Genomic DNA, 23,186 nt, shown 5'->3' with positions numbered 1-23,186 from the left:
TGTTTATCTTGTGGTGTGATACATACTAAAATTGATCTTGATTGTGTAAAGCAGCTGTAGTATAGTAACTAGCTAATCAATAGTTACAGTACAAATAAGCTTTGGAGACATCATCTTCCAGTAGGAAAGAGAAATGGCATGTTTTAAGGATGATGTATTTACTTTTTTTGTCCAACACTGAATAAAAGTCTACTAAAGATAGCACATTGAAAAGCAGAGACATTACTTTGCCAACAAAGGTCTGTCTAGTCAAGGCTATGGTTTTTCCAGTGGTCATGTATGGATATGAGAGTTGGACTGTGAAGAAGGCTGAGCGCCGAAGAATTGATGCTTTTGAACTGTGGTGTTGGAGAAGACTCTTGAGAGTCCCTTGGACTGCAAGGACATCCAACCAGTCCATTCTGAAGGAGATCAGCCCAGGGATTTCTTTGGAAGGAATGATTCTAAAGCTGAAACTCCAGTACTTTGGCCACCTCATGCGAAGAGTTGACTCATTGGAAAAGACTCTGATGCTGGGAGGGATTGGGGGCAGGAGGAGAAGGGGACGACAGAGGATGAGATGGCTGGATGGCATCGCTGACTCAATGGACGTGAGTCTGGGTGAACTCCGGGAGTTGGTGATGGACAGGGAGGCCTGGCATGCTGCAATTCATGGGGTCACAGAGTCGGACACTACTGAGCGACTGATCTGATCTGATGCATCATATCCGGAGAAGGCAATGGCACCCCACTCCAGTACTCTTGCCTGGAAAATCCCATGGACGGAGGAGCCTGGTGGGCTGCAGTCCATGGGGTTGCGAAGAGTCGGACACGACTGAGTGACTTCACTTTCACTTTTCACTTTCATGCATTGGAGAAGGAAAGGGCAACCCACTCCAGTGTTCTTGCCTGGAGAATCCCAGGGACGAGGGGGCCTGGTGGGCTGCGGTCTAGGGGGTCGCACAGAGTCGGACACGACTGAAGCGACTTAGTAGTAGTAGTAGTATGCATCATATCATTTGGTGTCACTTAGAACAGCAGTGTGTATCCCCATATGGGGATTATGGGAATTATGCCCATATTTCCTATGTTTAAAATCTCATTTTGTACATCTCATCTGTAATGCATCTGAATTCCTCTTTCAAGTAACAAAAATGTTATTTCAGATAAAAATAAAAATAAAAATAAAAATTAATCAGTTATTTCTCAAAATATGTGGACAGACACAAAAAGCCACATTTTTAATCATTTCATTTATAGGAAACATCGACAATAGGTAAAGAAACAGAGAAAGAGGAATTCCCTGGTGGTACAGTGGATAAGATTCTGTCAATGCAGGGGACACTGGTGTGATTACCTGGTCCGTGAAGATTACATATGCCAAGGAGCAACTAAGTCTGAGCACCACAACTACTGAGTCTGTGCTCTACAGCCCACAAGCCACACTACAGAGCCTGTGTGCCGCAGCTACTGAAGCCTGCAAGCCCTAGGGCCTGTGCTCCACAAGAGAAGTCACTGAAATAAGATGCCTGTGCATCACAACGAAGAGTAGCCCCCATGTGCTGCAGCTGGAGAAAGCCCGTACAGCAATGAACGCTCAGGGCAGCCAAAAACAAATAAACTGAGTTAAAAAAAGAAACAGAGAAAGAAAGAGGATTATGGTTGTCAGAGTCTGGGGGAGGAGGAATTGGGAGCTGCATTCTTTGGATATAGGGTTTTATTTGGGGAATAAAATGTAGAAACTAGTAACTAGGCAGCGGTGATGGTTGCACAGTATCATGAGTGCATTTAATGCTCCTAAATGGCAATATTAAAAAGGCTTAAATTGTATTGTTATAAACTTAAAACACAAAATGTACAATGCTGTAAATAACATGAAAGACAAAACAATAAAAACTGTAACACAAACAATGACCGGAGACGGAAAGTAAAGTTTGGGTGAGGGAGCGGGTTGACGTTGTGTATCGGAAGTGATGGTGGCTGCAGATCCAAATCTGCCCTTGAGGGTGTTGATTCCTGAAATGGCTCTGGGTCTCCTACAGAGGTGCAGTTCAACCCACAAGGGCACTGGCTCCTGACCTGGCCCAGAGTCTCCTGCAGGAGCCAGAGCAGGTTCCCCTGCAGCACTGGTGAATCCACATGGGTCTTCTGCAGGAGCAGTTTTCAGTCTTCAGGGGTGAAGGTTCCTGATATGGCTCTGGGTCTAATGCAGGGCAGGAGCAGCTTCTCCATGAGGAGTTCTATATGCTGACCTGGTCTGCGTCTCCTGCAAGAGCAAGAGCAGGTTCAACCTGCCCCGTGTTGGTTTCTGACCTGGCTCTGTGTCCTCTGCAGGAGCAGCTGCAGAGGACAATAATCTGCAATAATCTGCGAGGATCTTGGCCCCTGACCTGACTCTGGATTTCCTATAAAAGCAGGCACTCCTTGGTTTCTGACGTGGCTCTGGGTCTCCTGCAGGAGATGGTGTAGATTCTACCTATAAAAATCCCACTGTTTCTATCACATCCAGGTCATCCGCAACACTGATGTCCTTCCTGTATGGCTTCTTTCACATGGGGTGTTTTCAACGTTCATCCATGTTGTAACATGTATCAGTATTTCTTTCATTTATTTCATTGTGCCTAAATATACAAACATTTACTATTCAAGCCATTTTAAATATACAGTTCTTTGGGATTAATTACATTCACATTGTTGTTCAACCATATCCCCAACAAGCACATTCAGAGCATTCCAATTTTCACTAGTGAAACTCTGTAGCTATTAAACACTAATTCCCGGAGTCCCTGGCAGTGACATTCTACTTTCTGTCTTTGACTTCTATGGATATCTCATGCAAGTGGATTCATACATTTTTGTAATTTTGTGACAGGGTTATTTCACTTATCATAAAGACTTTAAGGTTAATATTGTAGCATGTGTTGATATTTCCTTTGTTTTTGAGGCTGAATTATATTCCTTTGTGAATGCCACATTTAGGTTATCCATTCATTTACTGATGGACACTTGGGTTGCTTCTTCCTTTTGCTCTTGTGGTTAATGCTGCTATGAGTATGAGTGTACCCATATCTGTTCCAGTCCCTGCTTTCAACTTTTATGTATGTACCCTGATGTGAAATTCGTGGTCATATGTTAATTTTATATTTAAGCTTTTGAAGAACTGCCATACTGTTTTTCATAGAGACTTTATTCTTTTATTTTACTCCCTCTATGCTGAATAATACGTCTGTTTGCAGACCTACACAATTTTGTTTATTCATTTACCTGCTGATGGACTTTTGCGTTGTTTCCGCCTGTTGCTATTGTGAACAGTGCTGCTGTCAATATATGTGTACACCTGTTATCAATTCTTTGGGGTATATTTCTAGGATGGAGTTGTTGAACAATATACTAATTATATATTTATATTGTAAATGTGGACTTCCCTGGTGGTAAGCCCATCTTCTCAGATGGTAAAGAATCTGCCTGCATTGCAGGAGACCTGAGTTTGATCCCTGGGTTGGGAAGATTCCCTGGAGAAGGGATTGGCTACCCACTCCCGTATTCTTGCCTGGAGATTTCCATGGGCAGAAGAACCTGATGAAATACAGCCCATAGGGTCCCAAAGGGTCAGACGTGAATGAGAGGCTAACACATCACATTGCAAATGTAGGTCTCACCCTTTTCTATTTTTACAAGTAATGTTTGAAGGTTCCAATTTCTTTACATTGTTGTGAACCATTGTTATTTTTAAATTTCTTTATTTTAACCATTTTAGAATATATGAAGGAGTTGCTGCATTGCGGTTTTAATTTGCATCTCCATCATGACTAATGATCTTTGACATGTTTTTATGGTTCGGTGACCATTTGTATGACTTGTGTGGAGAACAGTCTATTGAAGTCATTTATCCATTATTATAATTGCTTTTTTGGTCTTTGTGTTGGTGAGTTGTAAACATGCTTGAGATACTTTGGATAATGATTTATCAGATATATAATGTCTAAATATTTTCTTAAATTCTGTATGCTTTAAATGAACTCTATAAATGTGAACCCTGTGGATATTGGATGTTGACTGTAATTTCACTTCTTACATTTAAGCCTTTTATGTATTTTGGGTTACATTTTGTATGTGGAAGGAGGAGAGGGTCCAATTTCATTGCTATGCATGTGGATAACCAATTGCCTAGCACTGTTTGTTGAAAACATCATTTTCCCCCCAATTTAATGTTGTGGACTGTTGTCTAAAATGAGTTCACCATAGATGGGTGGGTTTATTTCTGTGATCTCCCTTCAATTTCATTCATCTCTATGTATATCTTTATTCCAGTCTCATAGTGTTTTATTCAGTGTTTTTTGTATTAACATGTAAAAATGGGAAGTGTGAGTATCTGTAGGGAGGGAGCAAATTAGCCAAGATGGTGGTCAGGCTCTCTCGCCCCACATTTGGTAAATACATGGCTATGTAACAGCTGAGATAATTTACAGCATGTCACGAGGTACTCACTTGGTCATGGGCTACTTTGTGTGATATGCCTATAGAAACACCATCTGAGAAGTCCTTGAGGCCGCCTTATGGCTCTGTGTGACTGCCTATGGTTATGTTGCTGGATCAACCATGAGAGGAGAGAATAGAGTGTGTCTGCTGCTGCAGCTGCTGTGCCAGCCAGGAGAGAACAAACGTGTCTGCAGTTCCTACAGCTCCTACAGTTTTCTTCCATCTTCCCAGCTCACATCTTGCCTACCATGCGTTCAGCAAATAGTGTGCATAGTGAAATACAGTGAGACAGCAGCCAACTTTGATTTTCTTTTTTAAGACTGCCTACTTCTGGGATAAATTCTTTTTTTGGTGTCAAGCGCACCTCTGGTTTCATTGCCTAGGACTCTACATCAAGTGTGGGACTTGAACTGATAATATTAAGAGGCTGTTAGAAATTTTCATTATCATCAAATCCCCAGACAGTCCCTTAAAGTTCATGGATAGATGATCTGAGTTGTTTGGGGATCTTGAAGTCTAATACTCTGCATTTTCAGGGGAAGTTGGCTGATGAAGTTGATAATTCCTCCAGAGATGCCTCAGAGAAGGGAAGGGAGTCTTTACCGAGGGGAAGGCATTACTGTATTGGATTGCTCACATAAAAGGAAAACAGGCTTAAGCCTCTGGTTGAGAGAAGGACCAGGGAAGAGGGAAACTCATTATCTTACTGGGTAATACTTAGCTCTCTCATTTTTTTCCACCTATAACTCCTGCCAGAGTTCCTGGATGATGACCTTACTGATGACATTCTGTGTGTCAAGAAGATTCTGGATAAAGTAGGAATTAACTATGGTGAGTCTCCATTCTATTTTCTATTTTACACTTCCTCTCCCTCTTCTCAGCCCTTTAGTCCCAGCACCATACCCCTTTCTCTCTATTTCCTGGTTTTAAGCTACAATATAGTTTGCAAAACAAAACTCATCAAGCTGACTCAGGTTTCCAATTTTCAAGCCCCCCTTACTCCACCACTGTTTAGCAATTTTCCTAACAAGGATTCCTTAATAAAAGGCTGAGTCCCAGGATTTCCTTCACCTGGACTTGAACATCTAATTTGACTTGTTTAGTCCTAAGCTCTAAGACAAACCCTTGTTACCACTGCCCTACAATTTTCTTGGAGTTTAAGAAAATGGACCTTATTCCACTAGGTGGCTCAGTGTCCATTGCCACCTGGCTAGGAATGTCTGTGTCTATAATTTTCACCCACACTTCCACCTCAGCCCTCCTGGGGATAAAACTGATTGGGAGTTTGAGCTAAAATCCTTGTCTCCTTCTTCATGATCAGGTTGGTCCATAAAGCACTCTGTTCTGAGAAGCTGGATCAGTGGCTCTGTGAGAAGTTGTGAACACCTGCTGTCTTTGCTGCTTTTGCCGTCTTTCTGTTCCTGAAATTCCTCTGCCCTTTGGCTACCTCATTTTGCTTCTTTGTACTGCCTTGAAGCGGATTTGTCTCTGAGCCTGGGCCCTCTAGTGATGTTGTTGGACATACAAGGACTATTCTCCAGGGATCCGTAAACAGTGCTCTGAGACTTTTGACTCTTGCTCAGTGCCCCCAGTGGCACTTTCACTACAACAGTGTCCTGTGTTCTAAATAAAGGGCTTGATTTTGAGTGGCTGGTTGTTATTTTCTTCCTGGAGGGAGAGGGAGGAAATGGGGTGAAAGGCAGAGATGGCCAAGGGTCACAGCCACCTTCATCTCTACCAGAGAGGAAATAGGCTGAACTTACAACATCTCAAAGATGGAGATTCCTTTCTGTATCAATTCAATTCAACCAAGTTTTATTGATCACCTAGCATAATTCAAAGAACTTTGGAGGGGATCTAAAGCTGGCTAAAAACATCACTTTCCTCATGGACTAGTAGGAATCATAAGATAAACATTAACGAATATTTATAATACAAGATATAGTATCATTAATATTATGAGAGAGGTTAGAAATGTGCCCTGAGTATTGGTAAGAGGAAAGATAACTTATATTTGGTGGGAGGCTGTGAGCAAAAGGGCTCAAGAAAAGATTCATGACAAGAGTGAATTTAAGCTTGTTTTTAAGTATTGGTGGGATTTTAATAGGTAGAGATGCAGAGTGGGAAAAGGACAGGAAGAGCAGGGGCTCCAAGAATCTGAAATAGGTGACTTGAGGGGGGTTGAGGTACTTCCTTACCCCTAAGATAAGAAAATACCCTTCACAAATTGGTTACCTTCTAGATCTACCATATCTTCTTTATCTGTTTCTCTGTTGATACAAATTTAGGTTGCTTCCATGTCCTGGCTATGTAAATACTGTGGCTATGAACATAGGGGTGCATGTGTCTTTTTGAATTATGATTTTCTCTGGATATACGCCTAGGAGTGGGGTTGCTGGGTCATATGGTAGGTCCAGTTTTAGTTTTTTAAGGAAACTCCATATTGTTTTCCACAGTGGCTCTATCAATTTACATTAGCCCCAACAGTGCAAGAGTTTCTCTTTTCTCCACACCCTCTCCAGTGCTTATTGTTTGTAGATTTTTTGATGATGGCCATTCTGACGTGTGTAATGGTATACCTCACAGTAGTTTTCTAGTAAATAGTGACGTTAAGCATCTTCTCATGTGTTTGTCATCTAGAAAAATGGTATAGATGACCTTATTTCTGTTGCTGGCCAAAATCTTGGCTTTCTCTGCCCACCAAAGCTGAATAAAAAATATGGAGACAGAGTTTGGAAATACAGAGTTGATTTAATTCTCAACTGGTGGAGGGGGGAATATAGTAGGTTCATGCCTCAGGAACTGTGAGGCGTGAAGATTCATGCCTCACACTCCATGAAGAGTCTAGAGGCTTATGTAAGATGAGGGTTCCCAGTCAGGAATCTTTGATGAGGAGCAAGGATTTTAGCATCTTGTCAAAAGCAGCCATAGGCTGCCATCTGTAACGCAGTAATTGAGTGTAGCAGTTCAGTGGCTCTGTGGCCTTCTTTCTAATATTTAACTACAAGAGGAAGGGTGTTGTAAGGGTAAACACCATATACAGTATGTATTGAGCATAGAGACAAAGGAAAATAGGTGCAAAGTGTAGCTCCTGCAGTTAGGGGCAGAAACACAAACTTAGTTATAGACACGCAGAATTAGGAGCAGTTAAAGTGAAAAAAACAAAACACTAGGAATGTTCAGTCCTGCTCACTGTTCTCTTTATCTTCTTTGTTCTCAGGAAAGAGAAAGAAAAAAAAAACTCATTCCTCTTTTTTTCCTTTTCACTGCAACATTTCCAAAGCAGAAATAGAGACTTAGAGAACGAATGTATGGAGCTCAAGGGAGAAAGGGGTAGGGTGGGAGGAATTGGGAGATTGGGGTTGACACATAAACACTTTGGATACTGTGTACAAAATAGACAACTGATGGGAACATACTGTTAGTACAGGGTACTCCAATTAATGCACTGTGGTATCCTGAATGGGGGTGAAATCACAAAGGGAAGTGATATATGTGTATGTAGGGTTGATTACTTTGCTATGAAGTAGAAACTAATACAATATTTTAAAGCAACTATACTGCAATAAAAATTAATTAATAAAAATAAATAAAAAGAATAGATAAGAACAGCTTGGTAACTGAAGAATCTGGACACTTGGGGCCTTTTGGTTGGGACCCTGCACAGTATTACTCATCCTTGCTACTTCTCTGATTTACAGAAGGATGTTTGCAGCGCTTTATTCTAATTTGATTATAAGGAATGTGAAAGATGGAGAAGCAGGAGATATGAGCCCTAAAGTCTGTTTCTGCTTCTTACTGATGGTCTAAACCTCGGCAAGTCATCTTTGTCTCTGTGGCTCACTATCCTCATTTTTAAATGAAGGTTTTGGTCTAGTGATTTTTATGAGAGCTTTTCCTGCTTTGACAATCCAGCCTACCAAAACTCCAATTTATACCCCATTTCTGTATTAGACAAGTTATATTTTCTAATTCCCTCTTCCTACCCTATATATGCAATAGGGCTTTTGGCATTCAGACCATATTTCTCTTGTTTCAGAGCCCAGCAGCTCCCTAATAAAGTCCCCATAGCCTGTTTAGGGACATATAGTGCTAGGCAAGGGGGGAATAGGACATTCCTCTCCCATTCTTAATGAAAACTAAGACTCAGGAAACAACTTGGTATTCATCACATAATTTTAGTTTGAATTTGAACCCAGTGTATTCCCATGCTCCTCCTTCCCTAATTATGGGACAAAAGGCTTTCCCCCAAGTCAACAGGGTTTTAGGAATAATCCCTGTGTGTGTTTGTGTGTGTGAGGGCAGGATTAAACGGCATTCCTCCACTGATCTCACACATCTACTATTATTTTGCCTTAGTTACATCCTCAGGAAGGCATATGCTCTGGAAAATGTAAAGGACCAGCTCCACCAAGTGTACAGAGCAGAAATGCCGCTGAAGCTGGACTGTTTGGCTCAGTTCCACATCCCTAGCCTTCCTCTCCAGAGAAAGGAGAGGAAGCCTCATTTCCAAGGCCTCATTCCAAATTTCCAAGCCTCATCTTGGAAATTTCCCCTGTGAGTGTACCACATTATGAGGCCATGATTTTCAGAGGGCTTTGCTGAAGGAAACAGACAATTGCAGAGAGGATCTTAGCTTGAGGGTAAAAGGATCAAGAACAGATAGAAGCCGGGGAGCCTGCATGGAAGCAGTCTTGGCTGACGTGACCTGTCAGTTTTTCGGTAGAACAATTGCTGTTGTATTTCTGAGAACTCTCTTGAGAGCTGAATGGGAGATGGGGTGGCAGTTGAGCATTTGTTCTGCATACTCTAACTCCTTCTCCTTCCTCTACACCTGGAACAGGTCTTGAACCAAGTCAGGGATCTGAAATGGTCCAGGCTCAGATAGGTGATGGAGAGGCTCTGGGTAGGGGGTCAGAGTGCACATGCAAGCTCTTGTGATGATGACCTTGGGTGGTGAACCCAAATTTGGACTCTTATCTCTTTGGATCCCGATCTCTCCTATAGTACTTCCCTCTGACATCCGTATTGTCATGAAGGACACACATTTTTTTTTTTCATATGCTCCTTCTCTCACTCCCTTCTCTCTCATTCATTCTTTGCACACTATTCCCTTATAGCCCAGCTGGTAAAGAATCCACCTCCAATGAGGGAGACCTGGGTTTGATCCCTGGGTTGGAAAGATCCCCTGGAGAAGAGAAAAGCTACCCACTCCAGTATTCTGGCCTGAAGAATTCCATAGACTGTATAGCCCATGGGGGTTGCAAAGAGTCAGACAGGACTGAAATACTTTCACACTTCATTAACACTAACAGAACATTCTAAATATTGGAGATACAGAATCTGTTAGACAAGGTTTTAAAGGAGGATATGTGCTAAGTTGCTCAATTGTGTCTCTTTCTGACACTAAGGACTGTAGCCTGCCAGGATCCTCTGTTCATGTAATTCCCTGGGCAAGAATACTGGAGTCAGTTGCCATGTCCTCCTACAGGGGAATCTTCCCAACCCAGGTGTTGAACCCACATCTCCTATGCCTCCTGCATTGACTTTACTACCAGTGCCACCTAGAAAGTCCTTAGAGGTGGATCGTCCCTCCTATTTCCTAGGACCATATAAGAGAATGGACTCCTCACACAGGTCCACTATTCATTCCTTCATTCACTCTGTAATCAACAAATAGTTATTGAAGATTTACTATTTGCTATGTTCTACTCCATGTGTTACTTATTAAGGACAAAGACAAGAGGAGACACACTGATTTTATTTCATTTCTTTCCAAGTTACTCTGGAGCTTTAGATTTTGCCAGGCAGTTTTTGGTATGGGAACAAAGAAGGTCTCGGTACTGAGATGGGACTCTCCTGGAATGAAGTGGGATATTTACTAGTGGTCATATTTCTACTTTGTGCATAGATAAAAGTAAAACAAGTGAGGGAGAGGCAAAGAGGAGGTGTGGGAAGGGCAAGAAATGGGAGAAAAAGCAAAAGCTGTGAAATGGCTGATGGAATTGTAAAGACCTTTTTTACCTTTTCCCTCTAGTTTTCGGGAGAGATAATTGACATAACGGAGAAGGCAGTGGCACCCCACTCCAGTACTCTTGCCTGGAAAATCCCATGGACGGAGCAGCCTGGTGGGCTGCAGTCCATGGGATCACTAAGAGTCGGACATGACTGAGCGACTTCACTTTCGCTTTCCACTTTCATGCATTGGAGAAGGAAATGGCAACCCACTCCAGTGTTCTTGCCTGGAGAATCCCAGGGGCGGGGGAGCCTGGTGGGCTGCCATCTATGGAGTTGCACAGAGTCGGACACGACTGAAGCGACTTAGCAGCAGCAGCAGCAATTGACATAAATTAATGTGTAAATTCTAGGCATACAGCATGATCATTTTACAGATATATATATTGGAGGAAGAAATGGCAATCCACAGCAGTATTCTTGCCTGGAGAATCCCGTGGACAGAGGAGCCTGGTGGGCCACAGTCCATAAGCTTGCGAAGAGTTGAACACGACTGAAGCGACTGAGCACACATGCATATATATATATACACACACACACACACACACATATGTGTACATGTATATATATGTATATATACATATATGTGTATATATATATATGCATTGCAATAGGTTTAATTAATATGCATCATCTCAAAACAACTAATTGGGAAAATCCTGAGAGTTCTCTCTGATGCAGAATATTTTTACACATTGAGGTAAGGGGAAGTATTTTTGGCCCATACATGATTCAGCCTGAATTTTGTTGAACCAGAACAGTCTGTCAAACTCGCAGAGAATATCTGTTCTAACCACTGAGATAAAGAATGTCTGTTTTGAAAATAAGGATAACAAACTCCCTTCACATGACATCCATATTAACATCCTCAAAAATATGGTTCCATTCCCAGACACTAGGGTCCTGCTGTTTCACTCTATATGGATTATACCTGTTTGTTTTTGGACACTTGAGGAATATACCCCTGTCTTGTTTGATGTATGTTCTTTGTTCTGTTAAGGTAGATGATCATGCTAAAAATCATGCTTCAGTGGGGAAATTTCTCAGAATTATATGAGAGGCTGTCTCCTGGGCTATAACCCTAAATTTGGCTCAAATAAAACTCCTCTATTCCTAAAAAAATTCCCATCATCTCATAAAAGTGAAAGTGAAGTCGCTTAGTCGTGTCCGACTCTTTGTGACCCCGTGGACTGTAGCCTACCAGGTTCCTCCATCCATGTGATTTTCCAGGCAAGAATACTGGAGTGGGGTGCCATTGCCTTCTCTAGGAGATCTTCCTGACCCAGGGATTGAACCTGGGTCTCCCACATTGTAGGCAGACGCTTTACCGTCTGAGCCACCAGGGAAGTGCTCATAAAGATATCATATAAAGAAAAGAAAGAAGAAAGAGGAAGATCTTTTCTCCTTGTGATGAGAACTCTTAGGCTTTACTCTCTTAACAGATTCCCTGTATATCATACAGTGGTGTTAATTATAGTCATCATGTTGTGTACATCCCTAGTACTTATTTTACACTGGAAATTTGTACCTTTTGATCACCTTCCTCCCACCCTCCACTCCTGATAACTACACGTCTGATATCTTTTTCTATGAGTTTGGTTGACCACTAGGTTCCACATGTATGTGACATCATATTGCGTTTGTCTTTCTATGTCTGACCCATTTCACTCAGCATAATGCCTTCAAGGAACTTCCATGTTGTCACAAGTGGTATAATTTCCTCATTTTTAAGGCTGAATAATATTCCATTGCTTTATCCATACCTTTTTTTAATCCATTCATCCATTAATGAACACCTAGGTTCTTTCCATGTCTTGGGTACTGTAAATAATGCTGCTATGAACTTGGGACTTCCTGCATGGCTCAGTGATAAAGAATTTGCCTGCAATGCAGGAGGCACAGGAAACAGGGGGTTGATCCCTGGGTTGTGAAGATCTCTTGGAGGAGGAAATGGCAATCCACTCCAGTATTCTTGGGTGGGTAATCCCATGGACAGAGGAGCCTGGAGGGCTACAGTCCATCCATAGGGTCGCACAGAGTCAGATGTGACTGAGCATGCATGTATCAACATGGGAGCTCATATATTTTAAAAAGATATTTATTATTTATTTACTTATTGGCTGTGCTGGGTCTTTGCTGTGGCCCCTAGGTTCATGGAGGTGTGCAAAATTTCTCTAGCTGAGGTGGCTGTGGGTGTATTTAGTTGCCCCACACAGGCTTCTCTCACTGCCCTCCAAAGGCTTCTTGAGGGGCCTGGTTTCATGGGCTCTAGAGTGTGCAGGCTCAGTAGCTGTAGCTCGTTGACTTAGTTGCTCCTCTGTATGTGGGATCTTAGTTCCCTGACCAGGGATTGAACCTATGTCCCCTGCATTGCAAGGCAGATTCTTTACCACTGGATCACCACAGACGTACTTGCGTATATCTTTTCGAGTTAGTATTTTCATTTCCTTTGGCTCTATTCCCAGAAGTGGAGTTGCTGGGACATTTGGTGGTTCTATTTTTCACTTTTTGAGAATTCCTCTATATGGTTTTTGAGAAAATTTTCTTGTGTAGTGACTGGGTCATCTGTGGATGGATGCCATCAATTCTGTGGAGGTTTATCCATCTTGCTTGACTAGGGAAGGGCACAAGGGTCAGAGGAACTAAGACTTCCATTTGGGACAAGAATTCATGCTGAGATATCTTAGAAATGAAGCTCTCTATCTCCTCTTCTTTCCCATGACTTTTCCTCTTATTATGAGGAGGCAGTAGAGCCTGGCTTAGAAGGTGAGCCTGGGCTTCCTGGCCAGCATCCTCCTAAGAGCCGCCTTCACCTCCTGGTTCTTCAGACTGTAGATAAGGGGGTTCAGTAGTGGGGTCACCACACTGTACTGCACAGATAGAACTTGCTCCAGGGCTGAGCCAGAAGCTGGAGTCATGTACCTTGAAGGGAATTGCACAAAGAAATAAAATGAGCTCAGGACAACAGACACATGGCTGTAGGCAGCCAGGGTCTATCCCATCCCAGACTCTGCAAAGAGGGTCCTCTGGGTTGAATTAGCTATCACTGGTAGAAGCATCTAGAAATGACTGTATTATCATGAGAAGTCAGTCATTTCTGCCTTCAAATACCTCCATACATGAGTGATCTTATGCCGAACATTATAGAAGCTGCCCTCAGGAGAAAAAGGAAGTTCTGCAGTATATGAAGTGATCCAGGTTAGAATAGAACTAAAAATGATTTCACACATTTCTATAGTACTTCATACTTTTCAAAGTGTCTTTCCTTAGTAGTTATGTTGAGAATATGAAGAATGTTTTCTCTTCTTTTTTTTTTTAATATGTACAACTGTATGTTCCCATCTTGTCATGATTGTTCCTTACAAAACTATATGCTAGTCCAATAATGCTGTTATTTTCCCCAACATTTATGGCTCTTGGAATTACCCCAGAATGACAGCACATTTTTTTTCTAATGCTCAGTGGAACAAACATTTGTCCGTTTTAGCACATTTAGCACCTTTGGCTTAGAAAAGAAGCTAAGATCTGTAAATAAAGTGAAAGATAAAACTGTGTTTAGCACGATATGAATGCTAAATGATAATGAATCCAATAATGGTAAGACTAATTGTGCAAATCCATCTCCAGATTCACTAGTAGAGAGCACAGGCCACTAGTGACTCTATCTCCTGGGAAGCAAGGGCTCATTGCCTAGAGCTGTTTATGTTTGAGAGAAAGGTGGTAGAAAAGAGCTTGAGGTTTTCAAGCCAGTGAGACTCAGTTTATATTTTGCCTCCATTCTTAGCTTGTTCAGGCAACTTTGATAAAGCACCTGGTTACTCCTGAAACTCAGTTTTTTTAAATCCGAAAATGAGTTAATAACATTTACCTTGTGCTATGACACATACTAACATTGATCTTGATTGTGCAAAGCAGTCATTGTAAGTAGCTGCCTAATTAATAGTTATAGGACAAATAGGCTTTGGATCATCATCTTTCAGTAGGAAAGAGAAATGGCATCTGTTTCAAGTACAATATATTATATATATATTTTGTCAAACTCTGAATAAAAGCCTACTAAGGTCTCTCTGATTCCCTTCCAAAACTCCCAAAACATAGGTTAATGAAATTAGGAAATCCTTTAGTCCTTGTATAAGCTTATTTTTCAGAGTTAGACAACTGAGGTCTCGGAAAGAAAATAAATTTTTAATACTCCACACAGCAGAGCCAGAACTAGAACTCAGGACTTCTGAATTCTTGTGCAGTTCTTTTCTTACTACTTTGCAGTGCTCTGTTCTACAGATCACCATTAATTTCAAGTGAAAAATATCCTACTTCCACATTCTGGAGGTATAGCAATGACATACCTGAAAACTCCTGAGCCATAAAAAATGGTGACCACAAGAAAATGAGATGAGCAGGTAGAAAAGATCTTATTCTGACCTGAGGCAGAGTTGATCCCCAAGGCTGTCATGATGATATGGGTGTAGGATCCCAGGAGTAGGACAAGGGTGCCAAGGCCCAGGACCACCATGGTGGTCAGGATGGAGGCAACGCTAATGTAGGGGTTAGAACAGGCCAACAGGAGCACTGGAGGAAACTCGCAGGCAAAACTGCGGATGAGGTTGGGGCCACAGAAATCCTGCTGAGCCAGGAGGATGGTGTTAAGCAGGCCAGTCCCCATTCCTATGGCCCAGGAGGCTCCCGCCAGGCCAGCACACACCTTCTTGTTCATAGTTACCACATACATCAGCGGGCGGCACACAGCCTGGTACCGGTCATAGGCCATGACTGAAAGGAGGCAAGCTTCAGTGGCCCCAGAAAATATGACCAAAGAGATCTGGGTGAAACATTCAAGGAAGGATATAGTCTTCCACTTGGAAAGCAGGTTCTCTAGCAGCTTAGGCACAATGACTGAGGAATAGAAAGCATCCAGGCAGGAGAGGTGACTGAGGAAGAAGTACATGGGGGTGTGGAGGTGGGAGTCAGTCCTGATCACCAGCAGCATCAGCAGGTTCCCTGTGAGGGTCAGGAGGTAAATCACCAGGAATGTTACAAACAGTACTGCCTGGATCTGAGGGTTGTTGGATAGTCCTCGGAGAACAAACACAGTGACTCTGGTTGTGTTCCCAACTTCCATGGAGCATTAGAGATTCCCTTCAGAGGGACAAGAACAGAAAAGAATGTTCCAGTGTGCTATGAGTCTCAGAGAATGTCTGGAGATGAGATGCTATGAATAAAGCTTCAGGGCTGACCCAGGATGGATTGTGTAGCAGAGGCAACCTTGCCATGTCAGACCTCATCATGCCACCCAGCTCAGGGCAGTAATCTATTGGCTAAGGTGGAGATGTAAAATGGGAAAGAAATACGTAGAGAATCAAACCTAAAAAGAAAGGAGAAGAGAAAAGAGATTATTCAGGCTGGAGAAGGAAATGAAGGGAATGAAAATAGACGCCAACGCACTGAGAACTGTCATTCTCCAGTTTCAAAAGGAACAAAGTTCAAACAACTGGAAGGCTCACTGGCATAGTGAGTAAGCAATAAAGATATTGACTGGTCATCTGGCTGATAGTCTATGATGCACGTTTGAATGACTGGCAGAGGTACTGTGACAGCTGTTGATGCACAGAAGCTTTCTCTGTCACTATAAGTTCATGAATAAGTAACTTGGGTTTCTCATTAAAGAATAATCTAGGAAAACTAGATGGTTTCTAAAGTTCTTTCCAGCTTAGAAATTCTAAGGAATGGAGGATAATCTTCTTCGGATTTCTCTGGTACTAAATGGAAATTTCCCCCCTCTTGTGTCAACATAAGCAGAAGCAGCACAGTAGTAGCCTCATTTCACAGGAACCTGGTAGAAGGAAGCCCTCAAATGGGAGACAAGAGTTGTGTACTGCAGTGACTCCAAGGGCTTCCCGTTCCAGGATTTTTGTGAATTTATAATGTCCACTGTTTGCACTGTCATCTCTGTGCTTAACATGAGATTCCATGAAGACTGTGCTATTCTATGAGTTGGTACTAGAGGATTTGGATGAAGCCAAATCAGATTTGGAGCACCTTCTGTGCATCACAGAGATGGTAAAAGAAAAAAAGAGGAGAGATAAAAGGCCGCCTAGAACATGTGGCTAAGCGGGGAGTTAGTGCATTTAGTATAGAGCAAAGCAAGTTACAATATTCACTTCTCTCCCCTTGAACGGTGACTCAGGAGGGCGATAAATGAGAATATGATCTCTGTTTATGCCTTGTACAGTCATGGGTTCTCAGAACGGATAGTTTTAAGATAAGATAGAGCTGAATGAGAATAATGTTTGTCTTCACCTGGGCTCCCTAGGCCAACAAGAGATGCTCTCAGTTGAGGGCACCTGAATGTCATTCTTTCCAACACTGGAGCAAAAGCCACCGATATGGCTAGGGCTTCATGAGCTTCCCTGAGCTTTGTCCTTCCTTTAGAAGATGCAGAGGTGGTGCTTCTGAGCAAGGAAATATTCCTATAGTCCTTCTGTCCAAGGGGAAGTTTTCTTGACTTTGCCTCTAAAATAACAATGACCAGAGGGACTTGATTTCAGCTCTAGACCTTGGAGAGTGTTGGTGGTCCCTGGAGAGGCCCTTAAACAGGAGGTCTGCTCTGATCTGAATGAGTTCTCCAGGGCCAACATTCCTTCTCTGTGTTATTCTTGTTTCAGTGAGTTGCATCATCCAAGAGTTACCCATGGGTGGCCAATAATTTCTAAAAATAAAAATATAGAGAGAGTCCTAAGTTTTCTTAGTTCTAAATGTTGGAATTCCTTCTCCTCTTCCCTCCCTCCTTTCTTTCCTTCTCTTTCTGTTAAGTTAAAAAAAAATACATATACATTCATTTGTTCAAATTTATTTTCAGTTGCAGTGGGTCTCTTGCTGAGTGTGTGCTTTGTCTATATGTACTGAGTGGGGGCTACTCTTCATTGCTGTGTGGCTTGCAGGCTCTAGAATGAATACTCAGAAGTTGTGGTGCAGGAACTGAGTTGCTCCCTGTCATGCGGAATATCCTGGACTAGGGATAGAACTCATGTCCCCTTCATTGGCAGGCAGACTCCCATGCATTGCACCACCAAGAATGTCCTCTTTTTCTTTCAATTTTAAATAATATTTATGATATAGAAATATAATGATAATATATATAATAGGAGAAAAGATATTTTAGGTATTATAAAATTAAAAAAGTATACTAAAGATATTTTCATGATAGCAAGAGAAAATACAATTTTATTATGTTATTCAAAATTAATTATTTTATTTATTGCAATTCAAAAAAAATCCAAATAGATTAAAAATCATAAAACTGTTTTGGGTTAGCAGTTGCAAAGGAGTATGTATAAAATGAATAAACAACAAGGTCCTACTGTGTAGCACAGGTAAGTATTGTTAATATACTGTCATAAACCATGATGGAAAAGAATATAAAAAATAAATATATATATTGCATAGCTGAAGTTTTTTTTAAATTTAATTTTATTTTTAAACTTAACAATATTATATTCGTTTTGCCAAATATCAAAATGAATCCGCCACAGATATACTCGTGTTCCCCATCTTGAACCTTCCTCCCTTCTCCCTCTCCATACCATCCCTCTGGGTCGTCCCAGTGCACCAGCCCCAAGCCTCCAGTATTGTCGAACTGGACTGGCGACTCATTTCATACATGATAGTATACATGTTTCAATGCCATTCTCCCAAATCTTCCCACCCTCTCCCTCTCCCACAGAGTCCATAAGACTGTTCTATACATCAGTGTCTCTTTTGCTGTCTCGTATACAGGGTTATTGTTATCATCTTTCTAAATTCCATATATATGTGTTAGTGTACTGTATTGGTGTTTTTCTTTCTGGCTTATTTCACTCTGTATAATAGGCTCCAGTTTCATCCACCTCATTAGAACTGATTCAAATGTGTTCTTTTTAATGGCTGAGTAGTACTCCATTGTGTATATGTACCACTGCTTTCTTATCCATTCATCTGCTGATGGGCATCTAGGTTGCTTCCATGTCCTGGCTATTATAAACAGTGCTGCGATGAACATTGGGGTACATGTGTCTCTTTCCCTTCTGGTTTCCTCAGTGCATATGCCCAGCAGTGGGATTGCTGGATCATAAGGCAGTTCTATTTCCAGTTTTTTAAGGAATCTCCACACTGTTCTCCATAGTGGCTGTACTAGTTTGCATTCCCACCAACAGTGTAAGAGGGTTCCCTTTTCTCCACACCCTCTCCAGCATTTATTGCTTGTAGACTTTTGGATCGCAGCCATTCTGACTGGTGTGAAATGATACCTCATAATGGTTTTGATTTGCATTTCTCTGATAATGAGTGATGTTGAGCATCTTTTCATGTGTCTGTTAGCCATCTGTATGTCTTCTTTGGAGAAATGTCTATGTAGTTCTTTGGCCCATTTTTTGATTGGGTCATTTATTTTCCTGGAATTGAGGTGTAGGAGTTGCTTGTATATTTTTGAGATTAGTTGTTTGTCAGTTGCTTCATTTGCTATTATTTTCTCCCATTCTGAAAGCTGTCTCTTCACCTTGCTAATAGTTTCCTTTGATGTGCAGTAGCTTTTAAGTTTAATTAGGTCCCATTTGTTTATTTTTGCTTTTATTTCCAATATTCTGGGAGGTGGGTCATAGAGGATCCTGCTGTGATGTATGTCAGAGAGTGTTTTGCCTATGTTCTCCTCTAGGAGTTTTATAGTTTCTGATCTTACATTTAGATCTTTAATCCATTTTGAGTTTATTTTTGTGTATAGTGTTATAAAGTGTTCTAGTTTCATTCTTTTACAAGTGGTTGACCAGATTTCCCAGCACCACTTGTTAAAGAGATTGTCTTTAATCCATTGTATATTCTTGCCTCCTTTGTCAAAGATAAGGTGTCCATATGTGTGTGGATTTATCTCTGGGCTTTCTATTTTGTTCCATTGATCTATATTTCTGTCTTTGTGCCAGTACCATACTGTCTTGATGACTGTGGCTTTGTAGTAGAGCCTGAAGTCAGGTAGGTTGATTCCTCCAGTTCCAGTCTTCTTTCTCAAGATCGCTTTGGCTATTCGAGGTTTTTTGTATTTCCATACAAATTGTGAAATTATTTGTTCTAGCTCTGTGAAGAATACCGTTGGTAGCTTGATAGGGATTGCATTGAATCTATAAATTGCTTTGGGTAGTATACTCATTTTCACTATATTGATTCTTCCAATCCATGAACATGGTATATTTCTCCATCTATTAGTGTCCTCTTTGATTTCTTTCACCAGTGTTTTATAGTTTTCTATATATAGGTCTTTAGTTTCTTTAGGTAGATATATTCCTAAGTATTTTATTCTTTCCGTTGCAATGGTGAATGGAATTGTTTCCTTAATTTCTCTTTCTGTTTTCTCATTATTAGTGTATAGGAATGCAAGGAATTTCTGTGTGTTGATTTTGTATCCTGCAACTTTACTATAATCATTGATTAGTTCTAGTAATTTTCTGGTGGAGTCTTTAGGATTTTCTATGTAGAGGATCATGTCATCTGCAAACAGTAAGAGTTTTACTTCTTCTTTTCCAATTTGGATTCCTTTTATTTCTTTTTCTGCTCTGATTGCTGTGGCCAAAACTTCCAAAACTATGTTGAATAGTAATGGTGAAAGTGGGCACCCTTGTCTTGTTCCTGACTTTAGAGGAAATGCTTTCAATTTTTCACCATTGAGGATAATGTGTGCTGTGGGTTTGTCATATATAGCTTTGATTATGTTGAGGTATGTTCCTTCTATTCCTGCTTTCTGGAGAGTTTTTATCATAAATGGTAGTTGAATTTTGTCAAAGGCTTTCTCTGCATCTATTGAGATAATCATATGGTTTTTATTTTTCAATTTGTTAATGTGGTGTATTACATTGATTGATTTGCGGATATTGAAGAATCCTTGCATCCCTGGGATAAAGCCCACTTGGTCCTGGTGTATGATCTTTTTAATGTGTTGTTGGATTCTGATTGCTAGAATTTTGTTAAGGATTTTTGCATCTATGTTCATCAGTGATATTGGCCTGTAGTTTTCTTTTTTCATGGGATCTTTGTCAGGTTTTGGTATTAGGGTGATGGTGGCCTCATAGAATGAGTTTGGAAGTTTACCTTCCTCTGCAATTTTCTGGAAGAGTTTGAGCAGGATAGGTGTTAGCTCTTCTCTAAATTTTTGGTAGAATTCAGCTGTGAAGCCGTCTGGACCTGGGCTTTTGTTTGCTGGAAGATTTTTGATTACAGTTTCAATTTCCGTGCTTGTGATGGGTCTGTTAAGATTTTCTATTTCTTCCTGGTCCAGTTTTGGAAAGTTGTACTTTTCTAAGAATTTGTCCATTTCTTCCACGTTGTCCATTTTATTGGCATATAATTGTTGATAGTAGTCTCTTATGAGCCTTTGTATTTCTGTGTTGTCTGTTGTGATCTTTCCATTTTCATTTCTAATTTTATTGATTTGATTTTTCTCCCTTTGTTTCTTGATGAGTTCAGCTAATGGTTTGTCAATTTTATTTATCCTTTCAAAGAACCAGCTTTTGGCTTTGTTGATTTTTACTATGGTCTCTTTTGTTTCTTTTGCATTTATTTCTGCCCTAATTTTTAAGACTTCTTTCCTTCTACTAACCCTGGGGTTCTTCATTTCTTCCTTTTCTAGTTGCTTTAGGTGTAGAGTTAGCTTATTTATTTGACTTTCTTCTTGTTTATTGAGGTATGCCTGTATTGCTATGAACTTTCCCCTTAGGACTGCTTTTACAGTGTCCCACAGGTTTTGGGTTGTTGTGTTTTCATTTTCACTCGTTTCTATGCAAATTTTGATTTCTTCTGTGATTTGTTGGTTATTCAGCAGCGTGTTGTTCAGCCTCCATATGTTGGAATTTTTAATAGTTTTTCTTCTGTAATTGAGATCTAATCTTACTGCATTGTGGTCAGAAAAGATGCTTGGAATGATTTCTATTTTTTTGAATTTACCAAGGCTAGCTTTATGGCCCAGGATGTGATCTATCCTGGAGAAGGTTCCATGTGCGCTTGAGAAAAAGGTGAAATTCATTGTTTTGGGATGAAATGTCCTATAGATATCAATTAGGTCTAACTGGTCTATTGTATCGTTTAAAGTTTGTGTTTCCTTGTTAATTTTCTGTTTAGTTGATCTATCCATAAGTGTGAGTGGGGTATTAAAGTCTCCCACTATTATTGTGTTATTGTTAATTTCTTCTTTCATACTTGTTAGCATTTGTCTTACATACTGCGGTGCTCCCGTGTTGGGTGCATACATATTTATAATTGTTATATCTTCTTGGATTGATCCTTTGATCATTATGTAGTGACCGTCTTTGTCTCTTTTCACAGCCTTTGTTTTAAAGTCTATTTTATCTGATATGAGTATTGCTACTCCTGCTTTCTTTTGGTCCCTATTTGCATGGAAAATCTTTTTCCAGCCCTTCACTTTCAGTCTGTATGTGTCCCCTGTTTTGAGGTGGGTCTCTTGTAGACAACATATGTAGGGGTCTTGTTTTTGTATCCATTCAGCCAGTCTTTGTCTTTTAGTTGGGGCATTCAACCCATTTACGTTTAAGGTAATTACTGATAAGTATGATCCCGTTGCCATTTACTTCATTGTTTTGGGTTCGAATTTATACACTGTTTTTGTGTTTCCTGTCTAGAGAAGATCCTTTAGTATTTGTTGGAGAGCTGGTTTGGTGGTGCTGAATTCTCTCAGCTTTTGCTTGTCTGTAAAGCTTTTGATTTCTCCTTCATACTTGAATGAGATCCTTGCTGGGTACAATAATCTGGGCTGTAGGTTATTTTCTTTCATCCCTTTAAGTATGTCTTGCCATTCCCTCCTGGCTTGAAGAGTTTCTATTGAAAGATCAGCTGTTATCCTTATGGGAATTCCCTTGTGTGTTATTTGTTGTTTTTTCCTTGCTGCTTTTAATATTTGTTCTTTGTGTTTGATCTTTGTTAATTTGATTAATACGTATCTTGGGGTGTTTCGCCTTGGGTTTATCCTGTTTGGGACTCTCTGGGTTTCTTGGTCTTGAGTGATTATTTCCTTCCCCATTTTAGGGAAGTTTTCAACTATTATCTCCTCAAGTATTTTCTCATGGTCTTTCTTTTTGTCTTCTTCTTCTGGGACCCCTATGATTCGAATGTTGTAGCATTTAATATTGTCCTGGAGGTCTCTGAGATTGTCCTCATTTCTTTTAATTTGTTTTTCTTTTATCCTCTCTGATTCATTTATTTCTACCATTCTATCTTCTAATTCACTAATCCTATCTTCTGCCTCTGTTATTCTACTATTTGTTGCCTCCAGAGTGTTTTTAATTTCATTTATTGCATTATTCATTATATATTGACTCTTTTTTATTTCTTCTAGGTCCTTGTTAAACCTTTCTTGCATCTTCTCAATCCTTGCCTCCAGGCTATTTATCTGTGATTCCATTTTGATTTCAAGATTTCACTATCATTATTCAGAATTCTTTATCAGGTAGACTCCCTATCTCTTCCTCTTTTGTTTGGTTTGGTGGGCATTTATCCTGTTCCTTTATCTGCTGGGTATTCCTCTGTCTCTTCATCTTGTTTAAATTGCTGAGTTTGGGGTGTCCTTTCTGTATTCTGATAGTTTGTGGAGTTCTCTTTATTGTCGCGTTTCCTCGCTGTGTGTGGGTTTGTACAGGTGGCTTGTCAAGGTTTCTTGGTTAGGGAAGCTTGTGTCGATGTTCTGG

General features: G+C 40.6%; 1 protein-coding gene and 1 long non-coding RNA gene across 3 annotated transcripts; one reads left to right on the top strand and one right to left on the bottom strand.

Moving 5' to 3' along the window:
- Window positions 1-875: 875 nt before the first annotated feature.
- On the top strand, window positions 876-6,104 carry LOC112584355. 2 transcript variants are annotated; one of them, XR_006550584.2, is made up of 3 exons: window positions 876-4,741; window positions 5,215-5,289; window positions 5,780-6,104. It is a non-coding gene; the product is annotated as an uncharacterized LOC112584355 (long non-coding RNA). The 2 variants fall into 2 exon arrangements; XR_003108546.3 differs by lacking the exon at window positions 876-4,741 and having other exon boundaries at window positions 4,748-5,289.
- Window positions 6,105-13,232: 7,128 nt separating this feature from the next.
- On the bottom strand, window positions 13,233-15,664 carry LOC102411151 (olfactory receptor 8S1-like). Its single transcript, XM_006054568.4, has 2 exons — window positions 14,820-15,664; window positions 13,233-13,395 (listed from the first exon to the last, which is right to left on the bottom strand). The coding sequence occupies exons 1-2, from the start codon at window positions 15,590-15,592 to the stop codon at window positions 13,233-13,235; spliced, it is 936 nt and encodes a 311-aa protein (XP_006054630.4). The 5' UTR covers window positions 15,593-15,664.
- Between the last annotated feature and the right edge of the window lie 7,522 nt (window positions 15,665-23,186).

The sequence above is a fragment of the Bubalus bubalis genome, chromosome 4, assembly GCF_019923935.1.
Source record: "Bubalus bubalis isolate 160015118507 breed Murrah chromosome 4, NDDB_SH_1, whole genome shotgun sequence".
Lineage (NCBI taxonomy): Eukaryota > Metazoa > Chordata > Mammalia > Artiodactyla > Bovidae > Bubalus > Bubalus bubalis.
The sequence above is the reverse complement of the archived record's forward strand: the minus strand, read 5'-3'. Positions and strand labels throughout refer to the sequence as shown.